Here is a 25,496-nt window from a genome sequence, read left to right as displayed (position 1 = left end):
TTACAGGTGGCAGTCTGAGCTCAGCCCTGAATGGAACCGTTCACCCACCCCGGAGTAGTTCCTGCTGGCTGGCCGTAAAGGACTGTACTCAGAGGGGTCAAGGCATGTGGCTTCCAGGTGGCAGCTTGGGGAAACAGCCGCATTCAGCTGACTGGCTGCAGGTGAATGAGTTACTGATGGCCAGGGGCACATCTGGGATTTGGCAAAGGAGGGTGCAGGAGCAGCAACCCCTGCAGCAGGGGTGGCTGCAGCCCCCTCACTCCCAGTCCCTCTCCCCCATACCTGCCCCCCCACTGGTGCAGGCAGACAGTGCAAAGGGATTGGAGGAGGGCTCTGGGGACTTTTAAGAATCCCTGTCCTTTCCCTCTGTGGTCAGAGTCACATCCTATCCCCACCTTTCCCCCCTCTCCTCTCTACCACTGCCCTGGGGGCTGGGAAACTTCAGAGCTGGATCTGCCCACTCTACCTGGGCTGTGCAGGGGCTGGTGAGAGGACAGTGGCAATGGGTGGGGAGCTGTGTTCCCCCATCCTGCCTGGATTCCCGGGAGCGGAAGCAGAAGCAGAGAGCAGGAAACCTTGTCTCATTGCTGCTGCCACTGCCACTGTCTCTGTCCTTAGCTGAGCCCAGCCCCCTGCACAGCCTGGCTGGAGTGGGCAGGGGAGGCTCTGAAGCTTCTTTCACCTGTGAGACAACGGGGAAAGCAACAGCAGCAGGAGGGGCAATGGAGGGGTGATTCTCACCTGTTTTCAGGATATTTGGGGCAGAATGAGAGAGCTGCAGCTTCACACGGGGTTATACCATCTCCTGATGAGGGCCTAGGGGCAGGCTGAAGTATCTTTCCCCTCTACTGCACTGCATCAAATATGGAGGTTAGGACAAAGCCCTTTATTTTCCATTCTTAGCCTGCTACTGATTCGGGGGACTAGTCAATGTTTTTTTTTTTAATTTTCAGTTGCAGGGGTCAAACCCTGGATCTCTGGATCCTAAAGCCTGTGATCTTGACCCAAAAGTCAAGATTCACAAACTTCTCTACATGAAGTAACCACTGCAAGGTGTTGGCAGAAAACAACCTCATACTAGCATGGATTACATGGGCTTATTGTGATAGATCGTTTCTGGTGCTGGCTTCATTTTTGGAGCTTTGTGCCACGAGGCAAAGATCGTTCATTTGGCTTATTCCATTCTTATATAGAAAGGCTGGTTGCATGCCTCTGGCAGGGGAAAAGAATCCCTTAAATAATAAAACCATAAAATAATGTTTTGATTTATTCTTCTTTATCTTCTTTTAATATCTGGAAATACTGTGTGAGCAAGAGGCCTTCATGGGATTTGAATGACAGGTTAAAGGGCTCCAATAAAGATTAGATGGTCCACTATCTCCCAAGGAAATTGCATGAAAGTGGTTACTCCTGCTCACTGCTATTAATTTCCTCCTTTTGGCTGCTAGGAGATGCCTCATATCCTGATGTGGCAGACAGGGGATAAGAGGCACTTTCCATTATCTCAATCACTGCCCTGTTTATGAGACACTTAGAATGTTTCTTTACAAAGCAGGACTGCGAGAGGCGATGGATTTGGTGTGGGTGACCTTCTGTATGCTTGGGCTGATGGAGAGACACAGCGTTAGATGCTCTGAGCATCGTGGCTTCAGGGTACAGGTAGCAATGTGGAGCCAGATGTTGTTGCCATCTCTGTCTGGTCAGGATAGGCAGAAACCTGTATCTTTACTGAAGAGAACAAGGTAGCCCTAACTTTCTCATTTTCTCGGAAGACAGTGCCATTTCCTCCTGCCAAATGTTTTCCCCCCGTTTTCCACCCTTTGAAACTCAAAGCTGTACTGCTCTCAATAGTTTGGCCTAATTGCTGGCTCAGAGATCATAAAGGCCTTGATACAGGGCTCACTGAAGTCAACGGAAAGTTGCTTTGTGACTTCAACAGGCTTTGGATCAAGTCATTAGGGAAAAAGCTGGGTTAGGTCCTTAGTTGCCTCCAAGTCAGACTTCTTTAGGGTCCAAATCATATTTCACCTCCAAGAAACTTGGTTGATCACCTTGCATGTGATCCTGTTACATCTGCTTGAGTTCCTGAGCAAACATGCACGCAAATGGTAAGTTGGCCATCTGCCTTCCTGTTATTTTATTCAGCTTCATCTTAAGACTCGTGTGAAGGTGCGATACAAAGGTTGACACAACGGTTCCTTGGGGACTTCAGTGGTGTGGAATGGCATTACACTTAGGTGCCTAGGTGTCATCATGCCTTAGCAGCGAAAAAGGATTTAGGGCTATGTTTCTGGCTCTGGAGGGTGAGCCAAAGAAATGGAGTGAGGCTCTTAGGCATCACATAGAGTCTGCAGGGAGAGATAAGCACATTCACAGAGCGATTTCGTGAGCACAAACACAGAATGAGATGATGCCTAGAGCCTGTTAATGAGGACATTGAGCTAGAGGAGTTTTCCTCAATTCCCACTCCTTAGCTGCCTCCATCTGGTTGGGATGCAGGAAGCAGAGTCCTCTCCTAAGTGGAGGCACTTCATCATGCCCCCTTAAGATAGTGATGCTCATGTCTGATGTAAAAGTCTAGTGGTTAGAGCATGTGCCCAGGATGAGGGAATCCTAGATGTTAGGTTCTCCTCAGCCTGCGGGGATTCAAGTCTATATCCCACAGTTCCCAGAAGATGCCCTGACCACCAAGCCACAGAATACGTGGAGACAGAGCTCCACGACTGCTGAAGTGAGAGAGCTGCTATAAGGGCAGGATTCATAGGGTCAGAAGGAGAATGAGCAAATTGAAATCTACAGTTGTAGTCCGGTGGTTAGGGTACTCCACTTGGAGGAGTGGGAGTCCTGCGGTGAACTGTAGATGATGTCTAAGAGCCTCACTCCATTTCTTGACTCACCCTCCAGGGCTAGAAATTTCATCCCAAATCCTGTTTCACTCCTAGTGATGAGTCCACTGCCTTGGGACGGGGGACTCCTGGATGCTAGTCCCTGCGCTCTGGACTATTTCTGCATTTTGCATGAGGAAGTAATTGGATATAAAGCAGATATATTTCTCAGAGCAGGATTCCCCTTCCTAGGGGAGTAGCCTTAGTGCTAGGCTAGAGACTAAGGCTACCTCTCGATTTCCCTTCCTCTGGCCCATGACTCTTGCATGTTTAGTTGCACAGAAGGGGTGGACAGTGCCTCAACCAAGACTTGTCTACGGCCTGGGAAGTAGGATGTTCAGGTTTATAGCCTCTCAGGGGGAGGAGAATCTAGAAGCCAGGTCTCTTTCTTCCATGGCAAGTGCCCTAACTACTATATCACAGGGACATGTAGCACATCTCCACAGGGAGAGAGAAAGATGTGCAGCCCATCTCTCTCTCCTCCATTGTTGAGTGAACATGACCACGGCAGCTGCCATATATATTAAACTCATGACCCAGTTGCTCCCATGTTCTTCCTCCAACCCCCTCTCTCACTCTTTTTTTCTCAGTGACCATCCACTGTCCCCTTTATTTCTCCTCTCTATATTCTGGCCAGCCATTATGCATGTATATAGGAGTGTCTCACAGAGACCCTTCCTATAGTACCAGCATTCATTCCTCCTCGTGTCCACCTTTAGTCTTTGAACAGGGCAGGAGCTGGCATGTTTATCAGGTGGACTTCCCTCTTAGATCTTAACTTTCCCACATCAAGCAAAGAGGAGACTGCCACTGATTATCGCGTGATCCTCACTCTGCCTAAAAGCATCAGGCTAATAGAAAGGGCTTTAAGAATTCCTCTGCTGATACTGCATGATACATGCAGGAAACCTGGATATACCGTAGGAATGCCCTAGACAATGGAAAGTACTTGTGTTATATATTGCAAACAGATTTCCTGCTGGGGGGAAGCTGGATCAAGGAAGAAGGGCTGATGCATTCAATATGTATGCCAAAGTACAGTCTTTCCCTTCTCCATCCTAAAGGTTTGTAGAAGTCATTGGAGAGTTTTTATTAAATGTCAGGTATGTCAGGGCTGAATGAGCACCCATTCATCAACCTGTATGGGGACTCACAGGGCCCGATACAGGAAATCAAGGACAAAAAAAGCAGGAAGAACAACAGTGATAGGAGTCCATTATGAATCTCCAGCCTTTTCTTCCAACCTCCCATAAAGGATTCTCCATGTCCGACAACCTGTGAAGGAACATAACTCCTTTGAAGGGTCCCCTGGTAGAGGGCCCGGGCTCTGAGTTGCTTTATATCTTAATGTTAAAGATTTACAAACAAACTAGAATTTAAGGCACTGATTTAAAATATGACATGGCAAGAAAAGATCATTACAGTAACATTGTTTTAGATGTACATCTACCTTTGAAGCATCTTTCTCCTTCAGGTCAGTCAGCTGCTCAGGGATTTTGGCTGCAAAGTTACATTACTCTTCACGTAAGCAAGGTCACTTAAAGGAGGTGGGGGTGTTTCTTAGAACTGAAGGAAATACAAGACATTTGTGCTTTTGCTTTTAACACTAAATGGCAGCAGTGTTTTTAGGCCACCTTGAGTGAAGGTCAGTAGATGAGTACAAAGTCCAGTCTCTGCACAGCAGAACCTGGTCTTTCTCTAAACAGGAGGCACAACTCAGCTGATCAAGAGCAGCAAAACTTCTGATCCCTGAATCTTGCATTCAGCAGAAGATGTCTGTGCCGCTGTAGTTTAAAGTGTCTGAAGACTATTCTCTGAGTGACTAGGTATGTTTCTTCTGAATGTTAATTTGGACTCCTTCATGCAGGAAGGGAGGTAATTCGGTTATTACATGGAACCATCTATCTCAGATCCTTACTTGAGTAAACGGTCATCACTCGGTTGAAGTCAGCGGAGATAGGAGACTCTACACCAGCTGAGGATCTGGCCTCCAGAGTTCATTTGCTCAGGCCCCTCTTTGTCATTACATTTACACTTAATATGTAATCACAGACCAGAGGGAGACTGCTGATTAATGAAACCTCACCCTGCCAGGGTCTGAAGGCTTATTATAATGATAACTAGAGGGTGCTTCCTGTTTATGAATTAATTACTGTATCCTGCCTTGAATAAACTCCACGGCCGAAGGCCAAGGAGTTCATTAGCCCAGGATATGGTTTGTAGCAAGAATAACAGGAAGGCCCCTTAAGTTATTATTATGATGATGTGATGATGATGACATTTTAAATTAAATATTGAAAATTTAAATGAAAAAGGAAAAACCGTAGAAGCCTAAATGAATTATGTCAACTGCTGAAAGCGACATTTAAAACAATAACATGGAAAACTATTTTTGTCCATTTTCATTTCTTTCATCCTTTCCTTCTGAGGTTCTGCTTCCCCACATCCTCTTTTGTCTTTCCAGTTCACCCTGTCTCCATCCCTACTGCTTGCAACAGGGGATTGGGAGCCTCAGTCACCCATCTTGGTTGCTGTCTTTCAGCTGGAATATTTTAATATTTTGAGTACAGGCAGGCCCTAGTCAAATCAGAGGGATTATAGTAGTCAGAGTTAAGATACTTGCATATTCAAAGCACAGTTTTTGAAATATACCCTTATAGTGATTATGCAAAACCTCTTCACTCTGACTGGCTAATTACCGCATAGTTATTGGGAAAATACCACAGGGTAATTATGCAAATTAGATGCCTAGGGCCAGCCTGCAGGGAATTGTGCTACTGAGAAAAGATTATAATCTTACCCATCCATAACTGGACAGTGTCCATTTGCATTTGGTCAATACAATTCCATGTCAGCCTTATATTTGTTAATGTCTTTGTGTAGTTAATATACTTAGCTGCCCAATGCCTATCCTAGGCTTCCCATGGAAGCAGAAAAATACTACGCAAAGATTGCAAGTGTGACTGATATCAATTAAACCATCCCAACCTGCCCAGCTCATTAGGATTAATAACCCTCCCTGCTTCAGCCTACTCACAGCCTCTCAACCCACTCTAAATTACACTCCATTAACATCCTCCTGCTTTCATTATGGAAGTTGCTTCCTAATGAAACTAACTTGGCATTAATGAAAATGTTGATGGTATTGGTAACTTTTGCCTAGAAAATCAGTTGATATGTCTAAGGTGCCAGTTGACAGAGAGGGTTTTTTGACGAGAATACTCATGTAACAGGCACTGGACTGAAACACCAGCTTTTATCACAGGCCACAAAAGAAACAACAGCTGGTAATGATTTTCAGTCATTGCCAGGCAGGGTCAGATACAAACCTGAATTTAATTGAGGAAGGTTACTGTCCATATGCCATTATGTGAGCCATGCAGTCTCTTGAAGGACACTCGTATAAGGGAAGCGGAGTGAAATCATTCCCCTTCCTGTTAGTTTTTTTTCTGAGGGAGGATTCAGTGTATGCTGCCAGCTGACTTTTCATGGTGTCCTGAGCTGGAAGAAAATAATCTTGGGAAATTCCCCAAATGAAATTAAAACCAGAAGAAAGAAAATCTTTGTTTTATCACTGAAAGGTTTTGGCAACAGTGGACCTGTTGCAACTACCAGTAATGACAGTAGTATCAGCATCCATACACATGGCAACAGGGAAAATACGGTGACAATTTAAGAGCCACAATATTTGCCAAGTAACAGAACTAAAGCACTTGGCAAACTCACATTACAGTCCCTGAAATAAAGAGAGTCCCATCAGATTTTATTTAAACCCACATACCGGAGCACAGGTGTATACCAATACAGGGCAATTAAAAAAAAAACTCTAAGCAGAAGAGAATAAAAACCATAGTGTGCCCAGAAATGTGGATTCTACAGTTGTCTGCAAATTGAAGGGAAAGCACAAGGCTTATTGTTCCATTTCTCAACAGGTTGAAACTGGGTAATAGAGCATTTGAGTTTGATGTGGTCGTTTTTGAATATGCCTACTAGGTTTTTACTTCCCTGACCTCCTGTGTGCTATGTGGCTTGAGGGAGGGCTGAAATGAAGCAGAGAAGATACAGATTGAATTAGGAACAAAGTTCTCCGTGTTTGTCAGTACCTGGGTCAGTAGAAGTGAGAGGGAGGTGGAGGGAGAGTGCAGGCTAATTAGAAATCAGTCTATGTGCATGTGAGCTATGGAGGGTCATTTTCTGAAAACTGCTTGAGGATCAGTTTTCAATGGTCCAGACTTACTGCAGAGATGTAACAAGCAGGGTTTGTGCCCTGGAGAAGCCCCGTGGAAGGTTGGGGGGGGGCAGGATGGGGAGCACACACGGGTTCCAACAGCAGGGGCATAGGTATCTTACCCATGCTGGGAACTGCGGGACAGTCCTCAGTTGTGCTGCTGCTGCTGCTGCTTCCGCTGCCGCTGCCGCCGCATGCTCTGCCTACCCCAGCTCTTGCTTTTAAAGCCATACCAGTAAGGTGCCTGTGCACCAGATGCTGCCGCTGCAAGAGCAATGCCGTGCTGCTTCTCTTGCTGCCTGGGTGCAGACTTTGCAGATTGGGGGACAATTCTGGTGCCTTTCCTAAGGTGGTGCCTGAGGCTGATGCCCCTTTCACCCACCCCTAGTTACACTACTGATTTTACATCGGCTTTTAGAGCTAGGAAGAAAGATCCAAAGTAAGGATGAAGCCAGTAGGCCAGGGCATCAAAAAACTCTCTGCAGCCATAGGGATTGCAGTGCTTTTCCTCAAGGACTGAGCGTTACCATATTTTATTCAAATACAAGACATGCTTTTCCCCAGTCAGCATGAGGGGAAAAGCCCCATATCTTATAATTGTATACAAGGAAACCTCATTAAATTCATTGTCTGTCATTAAGCTGCTGCTAAAAGCAGCATGTGCTCAGTAAATGGAAACCTACCATGACTTTGAATAAATGCAGCCATGCCAGATTTAGGCTTAAGCTACTTAAGCTACAGTTTAGGGACTCACAATATGAGGGATACTTCACATCTTGAGCATCCTTGTTTTACTAAAACTTCATATTGCAAAAACATCTATGTATCCAAAAACATGCAACTACATATATTAAACCCTTAAACAACATACATCAACTTCCCACAAAAAAAAAACCCTTACAGGACTCCTTTTCCTCCTACCGAAACCCATGAAAAACTATTACCTTAGTAACCACTTAAGACTCTCGTCCCCTCCCATCAGTCCTCTCTGTTAGTTCAGTAGAAGAAGTGTGTCCAGTCCTTTTCTCTCCACTTCTCGTTTGCCTCATCTTCTCTGATATCTTCCTTGTCCTGATCAATGCAGTATTTCAGTTCATGCAACCCTGGCTTCAGGTACTCTCTTTCAGTGAAAGCCAACCTCTTAAAAACCCAGGGGTTTCTTACTTTCCATAAACTAGTTTTAACACATGCTGAGAAAGTCCTTAATAATGTTTCCTCCTGTCCCTTTGGTATGAGTCCCTATAGTACCATCTCCTGCACTAACAACAGATTTATTTTGGTGACACTAAGAAAGTGGCAGACTATTTCCTACACCCCCTTTGCAGATGTATGCTCCCAAAACACGTCCCACTGTTTCTTCCCTGCATCTCTCCTTTGGGCACCTTGATGAGTTCATAAAGCTCCATCTGTGTTGTACCTCTCTCATGGGCAAGATACTTCTTACAACCATCCACACTAGGCCAGCATGTTCCCCTTTTAGTTGTTTACCCACCACCGTTCCCCACATCTTCTTCACTGGTCCTTGTGTGAAGTTTCCTACTGGCACCATCCTGTCTCTCTCCCTTACCAATTTCATCAGTTTCTGATGATCCTTCAGGACCCTTCAGCTCTACCTTCCCTATTGTATACCTCTGCATGAAACCTTCCATCCTGCTGTAATGAATCAGCAGTTGCCACGCACACAGACTCTTTAAAGAGGTTTGATATACTCCCCCACCCATTTCCTCAAAATTGCAGCTGTGTGAGATTGCATGATATGTGCTGCTTTCCCCTCTCCCTCCATTACTGCCTTGCATACCGCACTTATATATTTCACATAGACAAACAATCCCAAATCCAGCAGCTCCCGTCCTCCCATCTCTCTTGCTTTGTAGAGTTCAGCTCTAGCCAGCCTTTCTCTTTTGGCAAAAGAGCACACTACATTTCCTCTGATCTTTTGCTATCTGCTGCCACGTCAGTAGGAACAGAAAAGGACGACCTGCAGGTTACAGTGGAAGATGGATATGAGTCAGCAATGTGCCCTTGTTGCCAAAAAGGCTAATGGCATACTGGGCTGTGTTGGTAAGAGCATTGCCAGTAGGTCAGGGGAAGTGATTATTTCACTCTGTTCTGCACTGGTGAGGCGACATCTGGAGTCCTGTGTCCAGTTTTGGGTCCCCCACTATAGAAAGGATGTGGACAAGTTGGAGAGAGTCCAGCAGAGAATAATGAAAATGGTTTGGGGGCTGGGGCACATGACTTGTGAGGAGAGGCTGAGGGAACTGGGCTTATTTAGTCTGGAGAAGAGAAGGCTGAGAGGGGATTTAATAGCAGCTGTTAACTATCTTAAGTGTGTTTCCAAAGAGAATGGAGCTGGATTGTTCTCAGTGGTGGCAGATGACAGAACAAGGAGCAATGGTCTAAAGGTGCAGCAAGGGAGGTTTAAGTTAGATATTAGGAAAAACTTCCTCACTAGGAGGATGGTGAAGCACTGGACTGACTGCATTACCCAGAGAGGTGGTGGAATCTCCATCTTTGGAGGCTTTAAGGCCTGGCTTAACACAGCCTTGGCTGGGATGATCTAGTTGGGGCTGGTCCTGCTTTGAGCAGGGGGTTGGACTAGATGTGACCTCCTGAGGTCCCTTCAAGCCCTCATTTCCAGCAAGGAGCAGTGTTCTTCTGGACCATAACCAAAGTATTTGCCATAGCCTTGCTGTCGCCTTTTCTCATGCTGTATTATCTTTCCCCTCAGCGTCCATCGGGATCCCTAGCGCTCTGATTTCTCTCTCTGTTATTTGAAGGCCCAACTTCTCCAAGTTCCTCCAGGTGCCCACTCCTGTTATGGTGCTTTTCAATCTATTTAGTTTAGCCCACATCACTTCTTCATACTCTGATGTATGCTCTAGGGCCGTTTTCATTAAATGTCTGTCTCGAACTACTACATTTATATCATCCCTGTCTATTATGTGTTTTACCTCTTCCCCTCCTGGTTTCTTTACTCTGCTTATGACCTTGTCTTTTCTTATTCTTTGTGCTAATGGTTCCATGCCACACACATATAGTAGGGGTAACAGGGGACACCCTTCTTTCACCCCTGTATGGATTTTTAAAGCCCTGCTTTGATGCCTAATTTGGACTTGACTCTCTGCTTCTCTATACAATAACCTTATCCAATATATACATTTCTCTGGGAACTCCATTTTCCCTAACACCTCAAATAGGTAATCATGACCCACTCTGTCATATCCTTTGCTAAATCTTGGTTTGCTATAACTGTGTTTGCTTTCCTGTCTTGGATGTGGGACAGTGTATCTCTGATCACTTCGGAGACCCTTCCACCTGGTCCTGTGCATAGTTGGTCTTCATATAGTATCTTCTGGAGGTTTTTCCTCGTCCTCAAAGCCAGCATCTTGGCCATTAACTTATAACCTGTATTAAGGAGTGTAATCGGTCTCCAGTTTTTCAGAAGTTGCTTCTCCCCTTTCTTAAAGCGTAAGATCACAATGTCTCTTGTAAATCCTTTCCCTCTCCTGTTTCTGCTATTTCTGCGAAAACTTCCACTATTTCTCTCTCTACCCATGCCCAAAACTGCTCATCAAATTCCATAGGTAGTCCATCTGTTCCTGGTGATGTCCCTCTTTTAAAAGTTTTTAAGCACTCTTCCACGTCCTTCATTTTCTCCCACCCAGGGTTCTTTTGCTAAAAATAGTTCCTGTCTTGTCTTCCTTTTAAACCAGCTTTCTATCTGTTTCTAGTTCTTCATGTACCTGTCTTCCTTTTGTGGTTTCCTTTAGCAGCTCCTGCATCTTTCTTTGCAGCTCTCTCAGCTCTTTTGTACTTTTCCTCACAATTGTTTGACCTTTCTTCCTGAAAAATGCTTTTGTTTTCTTCTTCACTGTCATCCACCATTCTACAGTACTTTAAAAATATTTCTTCACTCTTCTCTACCCCTCATACTGTCTTGTGTATGCTTGACATCGCTCCTTGTCTTGTAGCAATTGAACACTTAACTTCCACACTCCCTTTCCTCTTACCGAGACTCAGTTCAGCCTTCAGCATCTGGCAATCACCAAATGCCACAATTACGGTTTCTTTCTTCCTAATCTCTATTTCTTCTGATATAAACACAAAGTCAGTTCTTGATTGTGTCTTTCCACTGGGGTCAGTTCTAGTGAAAACCTTCTCCCCTGCCTACGCATCTCTTAGTGATTCTTCTTTTATTATATTTACTAACAAATCTGGATGAACTCTCTAAAATTCCACCTCCTCTTTCCCCTGTTCTGTGACCCGCTTCTATTACACAGTTGAAGCTCCCCACTATTAGCCAGAGTCTCCCTTCAACCACATGAACTGCTAGCTTTCTAAGAAGAACCTCCTCCCCTCCTGCCCTGGTGGTGCCTACGCGTTGAAAACTTCTAATTCTGCTCCCCTGACTGATAGTAACATTCGCTGCAGTCTGCCACTGATGTTGTCTTCTGTCTGTTTTGCTTTCACCTCTGGATTCTTGAATAATATCGCCACTCCAGCCACAAATTGGGTCGATGGTCGCACCCAGAGACTGGTGGTGGATGGGTCGTTTTTGACCTGGAGGGATGTGGGCAGTAGAGTTCCCCAGGACTCAGTCCTCAGGCCTGTGCTATTCAACATCTTTATCAGCAACTTGGAGGTGGGCATGAAAAGCACGCTGTCCAAATTTGCTGATGACACAAAGATGTGGGGAGAAGTGGGCACACTGGAGGGGAGGGACAGCATCCAGCTAGATCTAGACAGGTTACAGAGGTGGGCGGATGAGAATAGGATGGAATTCAACGCAGACAAATGCAAGGTGCTGCATCTAGGGAGAAAGAAAAAGCAACACACCTACAGGCTGGGGAACACCCTTCTTGTTAACACGGTGGCAGAAAGGGTTCTTGGAGTCATTGTTCACTCCAGGATAGACATGAGCCGCCAATGTGAGGAAGCGGGCAGTAAGGCTAACCGTACCTTGTTGTGCATCTACAGATGCATCGCAAGCAGGTCCAGGGAGGTGATCCTTCCCCTCTATGCGGTGCTGGTCAGGCTGCAGTTGGAGTCCTGCGTCCCGTTCTGGGCGCCGCACTTCAGGAGGGATGTGGCTAACCTTGAGAGGGTCCAGAGGAGGGCCACTCGCATGGTCAAGGGGCAGCAGGCCAGGCCCTATGAAGATAAACTAAAGGGCCTGAATCTATTCAGCCTCCACAAGAGAAGACTGAGAGGGGATCTGGTGGCCGTCTATAAACTCACCAGGGGGAACCAGCGGAAAATAGGCGAGGCTCTGTTCCCCTGGGCAGCACCTGGGATAACAAGGAATAACGGTCACAAATTGATTGAGAGCAGGTTCAGGCTTGGTATCAGACAAGTAAAGTAAAGGAGACATTACTGTATGGTTAGGGCTGCCAGGCTCTGGAATGGACTCCCAAGGGAGGTGGTGCTCTCCCCTACTTTGGGGGTCTTCAAGAGGAGGTTGGATAGATATTTGGCTGGGGTATTATGACCCCAGCACTCGTTCCTGCCCAGGGTAGGGAGTCGGACTTGATGATCTGTTTAGGTTCCTCCCAGCCCTAGAAACTATGAAACTTTGTTTTCATTTGTCCCTTACCACCAGAACGGTCCTCATCTCTACCTTTTCTCAAAGTGCTTATAAACCCTTTCCCTCAGTATCCCACATTCTTATAGGCAGATTATGTCTGTCCTTACTAGTTTTAACATTTGTTTGCCCTGTTTCCATCTTTTCCTTGTTAGCACACTTCTGATATTAATAGATGCAATGATCAGTGCCATTGTGCTTGCTTTAAAAAGCATGTGCCTGTCCCTTTAAGGTTCTCTGGCACTGCTGCTCACAATGGGTGAGTCCTCCTCTGCCCTCACTTTCAAGCCTGTTTCTTCTGCGAGCTGCCTGACTGCCTTTGCATTTAGGAAGGCTTTCATTCTCCAACTTTCATGTTGCTTCCTGCCTCCAGTTCACCACTTGGGCTGGAGCCTGGGGAATTAATGGCGGGAAGCTGCTCCGGCTCCAGCTCATTCCCCTCATTTCCAGTTTTCTTTTTCCTGATTTTCTTCCCTTGTGTTTTCTTCCTTTCCCCTCATTGACCCCTGGGCTCTTTTATTTGTTCCACCTCTGTGTCTTCTGCTTGTTTGATTTCTTCTTTGTCCCTCTCCCCCCACCTCCATGTCTGGGTTTTCTCCTGCTCCCCTTCTGTTTCATCTTGAGCCACCTCAATTACAGATATTACATTCCCTTCTTTCTCCTTTCTCCATCCTGCAGGGGTTCATCCACCATTTCTACTTTATTCTCACCCTTCCCTTCTCAGCAGGCCTGACCTTGCTTGCATAGGCTTTGGGACACCTGCAGAATAGGTGTCCCTTCTACCCACAGCTAGTGCATTTTAGGGATTCCTGGCACTCTGCAGCTCTAGGCCCCTTCCCTTCACATCTGAAATGCACTTATCTGTGGACAGGTGCCCCCGCTCCTTGTCGCATTTGCTACATTGCTTTGGTTGCCCGTGGTATATTATAAAACCCCAGTGGGGCCTCAGATGGATTATCAATGGAAGGTGCTGCACCCCACCTGTGCTCCACTTGTTTGCTGTCAACACAATTCGTGCCCTCCATAACCCCATCCAAATACCATATGTGTCCCAAACTTTCTCTACACACATTACATCTTGCACATGCAATTCCATCCACCTTTCTATGTCTTCTGCCTGTAACAAATCCATATACATTCTTATTATAATCCCTCATTCCCTTGACATTACCCCTGCTGTAAACTATATACCTCTTAAATCCTCCCATCCACATTCCTCTGCATGTTTCTTCCAAAAAATTTCATACCCTTCACTGTTCCAGTCAGTAAACTCCCAAGTCTTTCTGTTTTGGAAAGCAGTCAGGGTGGTGAGATGCTCCATCTGCACTTCCAATATCTCAGACAGTACCTTTTCTCTGAACTCATATCTGCTCATCATCAATCCCATCTGCATCCCATCACTGGTTGTTATTGGTTGTATTCACAGTTTTGATCCTCACGGCATCTCTTGGTGCATCTTCTGTGTCCCACCTTGCCGGCATTCTGTTATGCTCCTGCCACTTTCTGCCTCTTGTCTCACATACCTTCTCCTGCTGTTTCTGCTCTATCTCCCACTCTCCTCTGTTCCTGTCTTCCTTCTGGCCTTGTTCCTCTTCTCATCACCTTCTTTACCATTTCCTCTGTTGTTGTTGCTACTTCTGTTGTTGCTCCCATCTTCTCCATTTTCTTTCTTCTCTGCTTTTCCGATTTTGTCCACCTCTGTATGTCTCTAGACATGTTTTTCAGCTCTTCATTTACTTTTTCATCTCCTGGTTACTTGCCATCACTGCCATTGTTCTGAGCATCAGGTTTCTCTCCTTCACTCCTTATACCCTGACACTCCATTGATCCCTATTTTTTGCCCTTAAAACATTGATCAGACTTTCAGGTAATCACTTGATTTAAGCTCAGGAGCCCAAGAAAATGCTGATGGGAACATTTTTTTTATACTTAAAAAAGGTAGGCAAGTGATCCTTCCACAGGGAACTGGCACTGGACCTGAAGGTACTGAAATACCAGGCCAACACTGGGTGGGCCAGAGCCAGGCCTGACACCCTCCCCTTCGTGCCAAAAAATACTTGACCTTAGCCAAAAGGTTGAGACGCTGATAGGACCTACCACAAAAATAAGTTAGTGCAACCACCAGAATAAGATATATGGTCAGAGCTGTCCCTTGGGTAGGGCAAATCGGGGTGACTGCCCTGGGCCCCACACTTTGGGGGGCCCCGCAGAACCAGGTGGAGCAGCCGCAGACCCTCCTGGAGGGCCTGCCTGGAGCTGGCAACTTAGCCCTGTGCTGTGGAAGAAGGATTCAGCAGCTTGCCACCTCCCCCTGCCGTGCACTGTTGGCTTCATGTCCACTGAAGAGCAGCTCATCCAGGGCACATGAGATCTGCTTGGTCTCAGGCACCAAATTTCATTGCTATAGCACTGCCATACTCTGCCTTTTTGGAGGGTCCCATGGCCCTGTGCAGTGTTAAAAGGGCCCTGCACTCCCCTAGGGCTAGCTTTGTATATGGTAGTGAGCACAGTCCTCCTCAGCACTGACTTTTTTTATCTCATAGTGAGCTACTATATTGAATCTGTTTTGACTTGTACTTCACTCCCACAACTGAGCTTCACTTTTCTTTCCCAGTTCCAGTGATTCTTGTTTCTTCACCAGCCTTAAATGCCTGGCAGACATCACCAAACAGGGCCCCAAACAGTTCATCCAGAATGCCTCTGTTGTCCCCTCGGTCAGCCTGTTGCATATGATTAGTGTGGCCCTGCCCTCCATGAGGTGGGACAGGACCAGGTTGCCCTGTGTCTCATTTGCGTGTACATTTTTGGAGGATCTCAGGACTGGTGACAAAAGCACGTGGTTCCCATAATAAGTGGTGGACTAATAAGCACATGGATCTTTTTGGTAGGGGGGGAGGGAGGAGGGATATCTGGAGTACATACGCATATTGATCAGTGCTAAACTCTGGGGTCACCATGGCTTTAAATGCTGCTGACTCTGCTGGGGCCCAGCCCAATGAACTGTGTGGTGAATCATAAGCCTTTTGTATTTGAACTAGTATGATGCATGGTTTGTACTTTATTTAAGTAAGTACCTCTTGTGGGTAAAGATCAAGTGTAGTATAAGATCAAGTGTGGGGGCATCCAAACCCCAAGACCTCCAGGCTTGGGTCTGCACGTAGGATGCCAATGATTTAGGAGTGTCTGAAATCCCAGGGTGATAGGTCTGGGATGGAAGATGCTCGGTGGTTGTAGCACCATACATGGTGTTTAGAATGATTGAGTTCTGCCTGCTCAATCAGTCTGGTTTTTGGAACAATTGAGTTCTGCTCAGTTGATATAATTTGGAACTGATTTGGCTAATTTGTCCTGGGACACAAAATATATTATTAAAAAAATAATTGTTTGTACTGGATTTAAGTAAGTACAAAAGTGCTGCTTAAAAGCATGCTTATGGAGTACCTGTGCTAAAGTTGCAGCAGTTTCAAAAAAGTTAAAACATACCAGTTCTGGTTGAACTATGTCTATGGGTACTAGTAGTAATTTGCCTATATTTTAAGTTGTGTTTGTTTTAAGGTCAGTGTTTTCAAAAATGCTGCTCACTTTTATGAGCAGGATCTGATAGTAAGGGGGTGAGGGGCGGGAGGGTAAAGGGTTATATATAACCATGTATCTTATTCAGATGGGTTGCACCTGGCCCCCTCAGATTAATTTTCCTTGCTGCAGCAGTGGGAGGGAGACAATTTCAAGATAAACCTCCAATAATTAGATTTTATACCTGAAAAATTACAACAAAATTTCCACATATAAAATCTAATTATTGGAAGGTTGTCTTATATTCAGGGTCATCTTAGATTTGGGTAAATATTTTCATTCTCCCAAATAAGGCAGTTGATCATGAATTCCAGCAGCAGGTCTCGCTGCCCAGATCCTTAGGTTGAGAAGTAAAATGAGTCTTTATTTCCTTCTGCCAGAACTTCCACCATCTTTCCTAGGATAGAAGAACTCAGACACTTCAGCTGAGGATAAAGGAGAGCGTTGTACTCCTTTTTCACATTGGGGTTACTCTGTGAATCCAAGCTGTCCTTTACATCTCATCAGTCCTAGCTCCGATTTACAGTCTTCAGCTGTATGATCTTAGTAGGACTTGTTCCATGTATAAGAGGAAGGTAGGCAGAGTCTGGCACACCTGAACCTGAACTACAGCCAGCATAAAAAACCTGGCAAAAGAACAAGATGAGGAATGGAACCGTTTGGTAATTTTGACATCATCCCAAAACAGGGATCAGGTCTAGAAATAAAAGGGAAATCAGGTATATGGTAAGAAGACAGTTCCAGTCTTTCTCTGATGCCTCCCAAAATAATTCATGACCCAAACAAAAAAGTTGTTATATTTATCGCCCAAATTCTCTTCTTTAAGCTTTCAGATCTCAGAATTGCATGCTGTTCAACTTTGTTTATATAGAGATACCAGGTTCTGTGTCTTTTGTCACTGCAATTATGGAAAGCGTTCCCTCCTCCCTGCCCTTTCTTATGGTCTCACAAAATAAAAAGTTACTGTGAGGAAAGCAGGGGCGTGAAATTAAATGCAATGAAATTCAAGGTAGTTTAGCCCACTTTCATTGAAGACCAAGCCACCCTGCATGTATTGTTCGGTAAGAGTAAGCACATGGGCAGCTTAGGTGAGTAGCACTGTTTGCTCATACCATATTTTTCCTCACCATAACCCTTGGTTTAATGCTCCTATAAGTAACACCTGATGCACCTTTAAAAAATGAAGAATTATATATTCAGCCATTCCGTGTTCTCTTCTTTCTGTTCCAGCTTGTCCAGCAGGGATGTTCAAGGCCAACCAGGGGGCAGGGATTTGTGCCCAGTGTCCCACCAACAGTCGCTCTACAGCAGAGGCCTCTCCCATCTGCACCTGCCGCAATGGCTACTACCGCGCTGAGTCCGACCCGCCGGAGGCAGCGTGCACCAGTAAGTAGTAGTGTCACAATATGCATAGGCCCAGGTCCTCATCTGCTTCTAACTCTAACAGCTATGGGTTGTACCTCAGGAGTGCGACCCAGTACCAGGTGAGAGATGTACAGCTCTCTTGTTCTCTCAATGCATAGCCTAGCTTGCCCTCAGAGATCAATCCTAAAATAATCTGCTTAGACATATCACCTCCTGAGAAAATAATGAGTAGCTTTCACCCATCCTAATCCACACGGGAAAGTACATAGTTTTCTTCTGTTCTTTCAATCAGAGATCCTTATGGACTTAGATCAGTATTCAGGTCACTCAACATAGAAGAGAAGTTCCTATCTACCTTTGTCCAGATAGCCTAGAGGCTAGGCCACTTGCCAGAGGAGTGGGAGTCCTATATTCTAGGCCTTCTTCAATGGGAGTGGGTTCATACCCATATCTTCCATGTCCCAAGATAGTGTCCTAATGACTGTTGAACACACAAGCTAGAAACAGCACTGGGTACACAGGCTGGGAACATGGGCCAGAACACAGGTCTTCTGGCCTCCAGGGCCAGTGCCGTCCTTCCTGAGGCACAGAGTCATACTCTCTAGCCTGCTCTCCTAGCTCCATGGCTTTACCTCTTGGCTGTGCAAGGGGAAACTTCAACAGGGGCAGAGGGTGCTTTTAGTTCTGCCTAGCCCATGGCCAGCTGGTTAGGGCACTGTGATGGGGAGCAGAAGATGTGCATTTGGACCCCCCACCCCATCTGAAGAGGGTTTATACTCTGGGCATGTGCCTTAACCGCTAGGCTGTTGTGCTAAGAGCTGAGTGATTCTTCCACCTCTTTGTCAAGAAGTGCAAGTTGCAATCTTTCTGCGGCTAAAGATCGGGGAATTTGCCTAGAATATGGATGTTTCCTAGGGTGTATTAGGATTGCCACAGAAGGTAAGTGAAAGTAGGCACCTCAGTGGAGCACTTCTGTGCAAGCTTAAAAGGCTAGAATGGAGACACATAAGGAACCTAGAGCTCCTCGTGTGTTGTTAGCTGTTGCACAGAGTGCAGTAGGATTGCATTTTGTGATTTAAATGCCTAAAAGCTTTGTAAGTGTTTCACAAAAGTGGATTGAGACTTGGTGTGCTAAGGAAATACAGAGCTCTATGATATTCTCAACTGATGGCTGGGGGAGGGAAAACGTTCATTACAAAGCTCAGGGCTGGATGTTTAGAAGGCTGAACCTAGGGGACTTAGCACTGGAATTGGAGTCCAGCTCCCTTCTCAATAGGCACATATATCATAGCATCTCTTATCAGTGAGCCATGTCATTTTACCTCAGCTGATGATCTGTTCCACAACTAGGCTGTGAAGGATGGGCCAAGGGGTTTTAAACTGTGTCTGTGACACAACCCCTTATGAGCCCATAGAGATGGGAGGGGTACACATTAGAGGCTGCCACATAACAAGCATTCAGGGGTCCTAAACTGCCATATGACATGACACCATTGTGCTGTGTTTTAATGGAAATGTTTCTTGTGTCGTAACACCACTAGTAATCTTGTTATCAAAGTCTGGCATGAGCAGATGATGCTGCATCATCTTCTGCATCTATGCTAGCAACTGACTTTTGTGTGATACCAGCTGGGTGTGCACCAAATTATGAATAATGGGACAGATCCCAGCTCACGTCGACAAGACTTGTTTGAATTGATACTTTTTAGTGGCAGCGTCTGCGATGGGAAGCAGGTACTCCTCAAGATAAATTAGAATGTGAGGTTATCTACCATTACTGTCTTGTTCAGGTTATCTACCATTGCTGTCTTGTTCATAGACATGTTGACAAAATATTCTTTTGTAGGGCACAGAGTATGTTAAGTGTTGGTATTCTACGTGGCTTTATGTGAAATAAATCAGCTGTCTGCTGTAATCAGGCTGGCATGGCAACAGCTAACTTAAGTCTCCTTCTCCATTAAAAACAAAAAGCAGGGAAAAAATACTCAAAAAGCAACACCAGAATAATCAGTAAAGAAAGAACCCATTCCTAACCAGCAGCACTCTTCTGTTAATTTGAAAATATTTGCCTACCGGTCAAAATGTCTACCGGAAGATGCCATCTAGGCCTTTGGAGTAGCTCATCAAGTATTGGGAAAATAAATTTGAGCGCAGTAGCAGATAGGGGTGAGAAAAGGCACCCCCCTCCTCTTTTTTGAAAAAACATGTAATTAGGTAATCCACAGGTCAGCGTGTGTCACATCCTCACTTTTGTGCCTGTTCCCCAATGTATGTATATTTGTTGTAGCTCTAGCATAGTGGATTGGGCTGTTTGGCTACAAATGGTTTTTGCTCTGTAAGTCCTCATTCCTGTATCTGGTAGGACAGACATAATGGTGGCTGTGCCTGGGAGACTTAAAAGACTTTATTGCTGGCACGTGTGGATGGAGCAGAGTTGCAGGCATTTTATTTATTTCTGGTACAATAAAATAATTGAGAAGTTAAAAGTGGACTTTTTTGTCCTTGCATCCACCCCTCCACCCTCTTTTCCAACAACTTGTACTTGTTTAACAAGTGCAGCATGGGCGTTAGACTGTATTTCTCATCTGAAGCTCTTTAATGAGAACACGATTTTGATTGGGCTGTGATCGTGCTATGCTGGGTTTAATGTACTAAAAATACATTTCCTAAGAGGGGGTGCACATTTCCAGTGAGTTCACACTGGGAATCAGCATGTATTGAAGACAGTGACTGAGCACACCTGGTTATCCCAGTGCTTCTCTATATACCCAGCATGTGTGGGTATAACCATACAGAGTCCTACCGTAATGCTTCTATCTGCTGATATGCAGGAGAGGCTCAGGAATGTCTAAAAATATGCATATGAAATAAAGGATTAATTTAAATATTCTGCCAGATCACTTCAGCAGTAAGTGGCAGAGGGAGAACGGAGGCAGGTAGAACAATTGTAAATAAATCTATTTTTTATTGCATCTTGTTACATTGCTGATTTACAGTATGCTACACCAGAGGAGTACTGTATAAAAAAGTCCATTTGTTGATTTTTATTTCTCCTCATTAAGGCTTAATTTTAAAATGTTCTAATTTGAGGTGCCAGCTGTTCAATTTCAAAGTTGTTACATGTCATAGGAGTAAATAATATCATGTATCTGTAGATGCTTCTGTTCACTGGTGCAATAAAAATGTGTCTGCGTCTTTCCAAAGTATTTGCTCCTAGGTAATTCTCTGCAGCTGCGCGAAGCTTTCCTGCACTTTGTCTTTATTAGTTGTTCTTTTAACCCCAGTTAATCAGAGAAAGGGGCACTGTCGAGATTAAAACTGTGAGCCAGATCTTCAGCTGCCGTAGATCAGTGCAGCTCCCTTGACATCAGTGAAGGCTGTCTGTGCGACTTCAATATAGCTATGCCACTTGATGCCAGCTGAGAGCATCCAGGCCATTTCCTTGATTTATATAATAATGACACTTTACATGATTGAAACAAGAAGAATATCTAAATTCTAATCTCCTCTTCACTTTCCTGTTTAATAACTTTTTAGATTTCCACTTTGCTCAGGCAGTGAAGCTAGACAAGCCTCTATACCCCACCCGTCTGAATCCACAGGGCACTGGGCTGTTCCATCATAGGCTGGAGGTGATGTTATTTGAGGCAGGCTGGCTGGGTGCTCTTAAGCCAACCTCACCTCCTGTAATGAGTTAACACCAGCATTTTTCAACCCACTGAGCTTTCCTGTTAGGGTCCCCCAGGGTCTTCAACCCAGGCCTGCTCCCTACATACAGTCAATTCCACAGGGAGATGGGTGTGAAACAGGGTGTGCCTCACTGCAGAAAAGCAGAGGAAGGAGTGTGAACCTAATTGCCTCTCCCTCCCCACAATTAGTCAGTACCCCCTTCTCCAGAAAACAGCAGCTCCTTGATCATGTAGGCTGGCAGCTTCCCAGGCACTATCTGAGATGCAGCGTCCAAGGAACCCGAACTTCAGAGAGAAGGAAGAACCCTCCTCTGAACTCAAGGGCTAGATCTTAGTCCCTCTACTAGGCAACCAGTTGGACTTAGGAGTTACCACTGTTGTCCTTTGATGCCCAAAGGATGCACAAAGGTTGTTCTCTGATGCTCCAAGGGGAGCTACCAAACCTTTGGGGAGGAATGAATAGCTAATAGCTTAGTTCTCCCCCTCTTCAGGACCAAATACCCCAGCTTATGAGCATGCTTCCACTATATCTAAAACAGGGGGAGGGAAAATGACTTGTGACAGACAACTCAAATTCAGTGGGGTTTTTTTTTTTTATAAAGGAAAGCCTTACATTAAGTAAGGTAGGGGTTAAGGAAGTAGGTGAAAAAACATAATTATCTTTTAAAACGCTGCCCGTGAAATACAGCTCTGAGAAGCATGTGTGCAAATATATACCCTGTTACATCTCTGACCACATGAACCCTTTCCATTGTCTGCTGGAAATGAATTGTTTCAGGCATCATCTTTCTTTCTCTCTCGCATTCTCGCTTTCTTCCTCTCTTAGCATTTTTATTCATTTAATTTATCATCTGATGTTTACTGCCAAGGGTACGAAAAGGCTGGCAGCATTAGCTACCCCTTCAACATAATGCACTGTGCAAGATTGCCCCACCAAATCAAGATCTGAGCAAAGTGAGAAAAGCAGTTTGCTAGAAAATCCTCCAGCCAAAATATCCTCCCTGTTAACTTGTTGTGGTTCCCAGCACTCAACAAATTGGTTGTCAGTTTCTCCTCTATAAATCATTTTTAGGAGGATTTTAAGAACTCAAACGTGAGAATTTGTTGTGGGTATGGGTATGAAACTGGGGGGGAGGGAGGGGAGGGAGGAGGGTGTTCATTAGCAGGGACCACAATTAAAACACTTCAAAAGCAGAACTCGATAAGCTCTATTTAAGTTGGGGCCTGACATCAGTAGGAGCTTTGTCATTGACCTTAGTGGGAGCAGGAACATTAACACTGAAGGCAAATATTTATTTTATGATAGTTCCTGAAGGCCCCTGTCAGAATTTGGGGCTATGCAAACAGAGAAAAGGCAATCCCTGCTTGAAGAATTTGTAGTCTAAGGAACACTTCCAGCCTGCACCGGTACGAAGTCAGAGGTTCACTCACAAGCACGCTCTTTCAGAGGTATCTGAGAAAACAAGTATTTATTTCAGTTCTTTAAAAGCCAGTATGAATCACAGTAGAAATAATGCATGGGTCAGAGTAATTGATTGTGTCCTTTTGGGTTGTCTCTACATGTTCATTAATACACCTTAAATACTGTGAATTTAGTTTAGTACTTCCTTAATGAGGTACTAACTGAATGTGCAGTACCTGGAGTTACTGCGCAGTAGTGCTGGCGCACAGTTATTTAGTGATGCTTACTGCGCATTAGCCTGATAACACTGCACAGTAGGCTATTAGCACGGTTTTTCTGTGACACACTACCGCACAGAGTGATTAGGCTAACGTGCAGTAAGCACCTCTTGTAGACGCGCCCTCCATGTCTTAAAAAATAACAGGCCAGATTCTCAGCTGGTGCTGCTGTAGCAAGGGGAGCTATTCTGTGTTACACTGGCGGGGTGTGTGGCCTTGCCACAGTAGCCAGAGAAGTCAGGGCAGGGTGATGGGGACAGCAGCCCCAGGCTCCAGCTGGGGGTGGTGGGGAATGGGAATAAAACAGCTGCTGCTACAGTTGCAGGATTGCACCGGCAGCAGTGGGAACCACAAGTCACCACTGCCTCTGTGTGTAGTTGCTGCCCTGGGTGACCAGCAACATTGTTATGCCCCTGCACAGGAGGTGTTATAAGGCAGGGGCAGTACTGTGTACTTCCACCGGCTCTGCCACGCTCGTTCTGTTTGTACAGAAAGGACTTAATTCTGATGGAATTGATGGAAAACTTTGGGTGGTGCATGGTCTCAGGAGCTCCAGGGTCTACCCACACATAGGACCCGATCCATGTGCTTCCTTGGCCCATAGGGCTTCTCATGTGCTTGCAGATAAGGATGAGCTGAGTGCTCCACTGGGCTGACACCACCACATTCATAAGATAGAGTCTAAAAAGGTATTGTCCCTTTTATATACGGGCAAAGCTATTTCATTAAGATTCCCAATAAAGATACTGGCTTTTTTGGAGTAACTAACTACTTATCACAAAGTCTAACAGATTCTTATCACGATTATTCAGTTAGCTGCTGCGTCCAGTTTAATGCCCACAGAGAAAGCCCCCTCCTCGCCCCTACACCCGCTTCTTTGTGAAATCATCTGGATTGAATCACGTTCGGTAACTATAGCTATACGGTAATGCAGTTTAAGTGCTGTATCTCTTCAGCGCAACCCCTCTACTTCTGCACCTCAAGACTTCGTGAAAGTCTTTTCCACGGAGTACACAGGAAAGGCGCACGGCAGACAATTCCTGACAAACACATTTACTGTGCTGAAGGAAAAAAAATTAAATGAAATGGATTTTTTTTTTTTAAGGACAGCATTTTTCAAGCCATTTTAACAAAACACTTCCATCTACAGTAACCATGGCAACAGATCAGTGAGGCTCCCAAAGTGCCAATCTCAGTGTAATTAAAGGGAAAAAAAAGGGGGAGTCAGGGAAATGGGAAATTTGAAGTGGGGACAACAGTTGAAACCTCCTCAAGGGTTTGAGCAGATGTAGGTAGTGTGTGGGGATAGTTTCATTTGAATTGCTTTGGGTGTGCTCTCTTTTGAGCCAAGTTACTGGAAGGCCCAATCTTCATTAATACGCCTTATTTTCCACTCAGCAGGCCAGCATGTTCCAGAGGAGAGTTGTCCAAAAGAAATGAAATAGCTCCGATACTTTTTTTTTTTTATTGTACTTGCAGAACTTCTTTTCTTGTCTAGTTTTTCTATTTGAGGAAGGGATATGACCCCTTTTACTGCAATGTGCAAGCTTTTTATGGCCATTAATGTATTTATCATCCCAACACCCCAGTGAGATAAGGGAGGAGAGCTGCCTTCATTCTACTGACAGGGCACTTCGACTTGGAGGGCCTGATTTCTAAAGGTCTTTACCTGCCTAAAAGTGCAGTTTGGCACAGTGGGACATTGGTAAAGGGCTGAAACAAGGATCTGGGAGATTGAGGTCCTAGTCACTCCCTGTGTAAATTGTCTGCTTGAACACAAGTCTGCTTTTTACCAGGTGAGGTTATACCAACAAAAAGAGTATTAGGTTTTCCTAAACCTGATAACTGGCTTGACACAAATAATGGAGATGCTTCCCTTCTGACTTTCTTCTTGGGGCAGCATTCTGTGCTCAGAAAGTATGTGTGCAGCCTTATTAAAGGGATCCTGCCCTGGTTCCTGAAGTGCTGCTAAACATTGTCGAATTATCCCTCTTGATTTCCAGATCATAGGTGGAGCCACTGGGGAATGCAGGAGGTTGTGGTATTCAAGACTGAATAAATAGAGGATGGTTTAGGTTGGGAAGTCAGTCTCATAGTCCTACACTTTGCATCTGTGGCCTAAAGGTGGGCAGTGCAGGTGCCCACGTTAGCCTGCAAGCAGGTAGAGGTTAGGGGGATTAGGTGGATTAGCTAACCCCCCACAAATGTTCCTGCTGTGCCATGCAATGTTGTGGTGGGACCACGTGGCTCCACATGTGCTATGTCCCAAATGAGAAGCAGCAATACTGCTTTTGTGCCACGCTGTGGGTGGGCTAATGAACTCTGCCTCTCAGCAGAGGTAATTAGCCTGGGCTCAGTGCCACGCAAATGCATCTGTACTGCTTCTGGTATGGGAAGCAGCATGTGCATAGCTGTCTTGGGCACCTCTTCATGGCACTGCCATGCCAGTATGGCCATACCACTCTACCTCTTGTCCTGATTGTATCTCTTCT

General features: G+C 45.2%; 1 protein-coding gene across 16 annotated transcripts in view; it reads left to right on the top strand.

The window, feature by feature from the left end:
* The window catches only part of EPHB1 (EPH receptor B1), a 365,941-nt gene that overhangs the window by 242,878 nt on the left and 97,567 nt on the right, over positions 1-25,496 (top strand). For 15 of the 16 annotated variants that reach the window (XM_006021000.1, XM_006021003.1, XM_006020996.1 and 12 more), the window contains one exon: positions 17,501-17,656. In XM_006021000.1, coding sequence (XP_006021062.1) covers positions 17,501-17,656 — 156 coding nt within the window. Of the gene's footprint in view, positions 1-17,500; positions 17,657-25,496 lie in introns of those variants that run through there. The other variant, XM_025200815.1, reaches the window with a different exon arrangement.

The sequence above is a fragment of the Alligator sinensis genome, unplaced genomic scaffold (assembly GCF_000455745.1).
Source record: "Alligator sinensis unplaced genomic scaffold, ASM45574v1 scaffold1086_3, whole genome shotgun sequence".
NCBI lineage: Eukaryota > Metazoa > Chordata > Crocodylia > Alligatoridae > Alligator > Alligator sinensis.
This window is presented reverse-complemented; position numbering and strand designations above follow the sequence as displayed.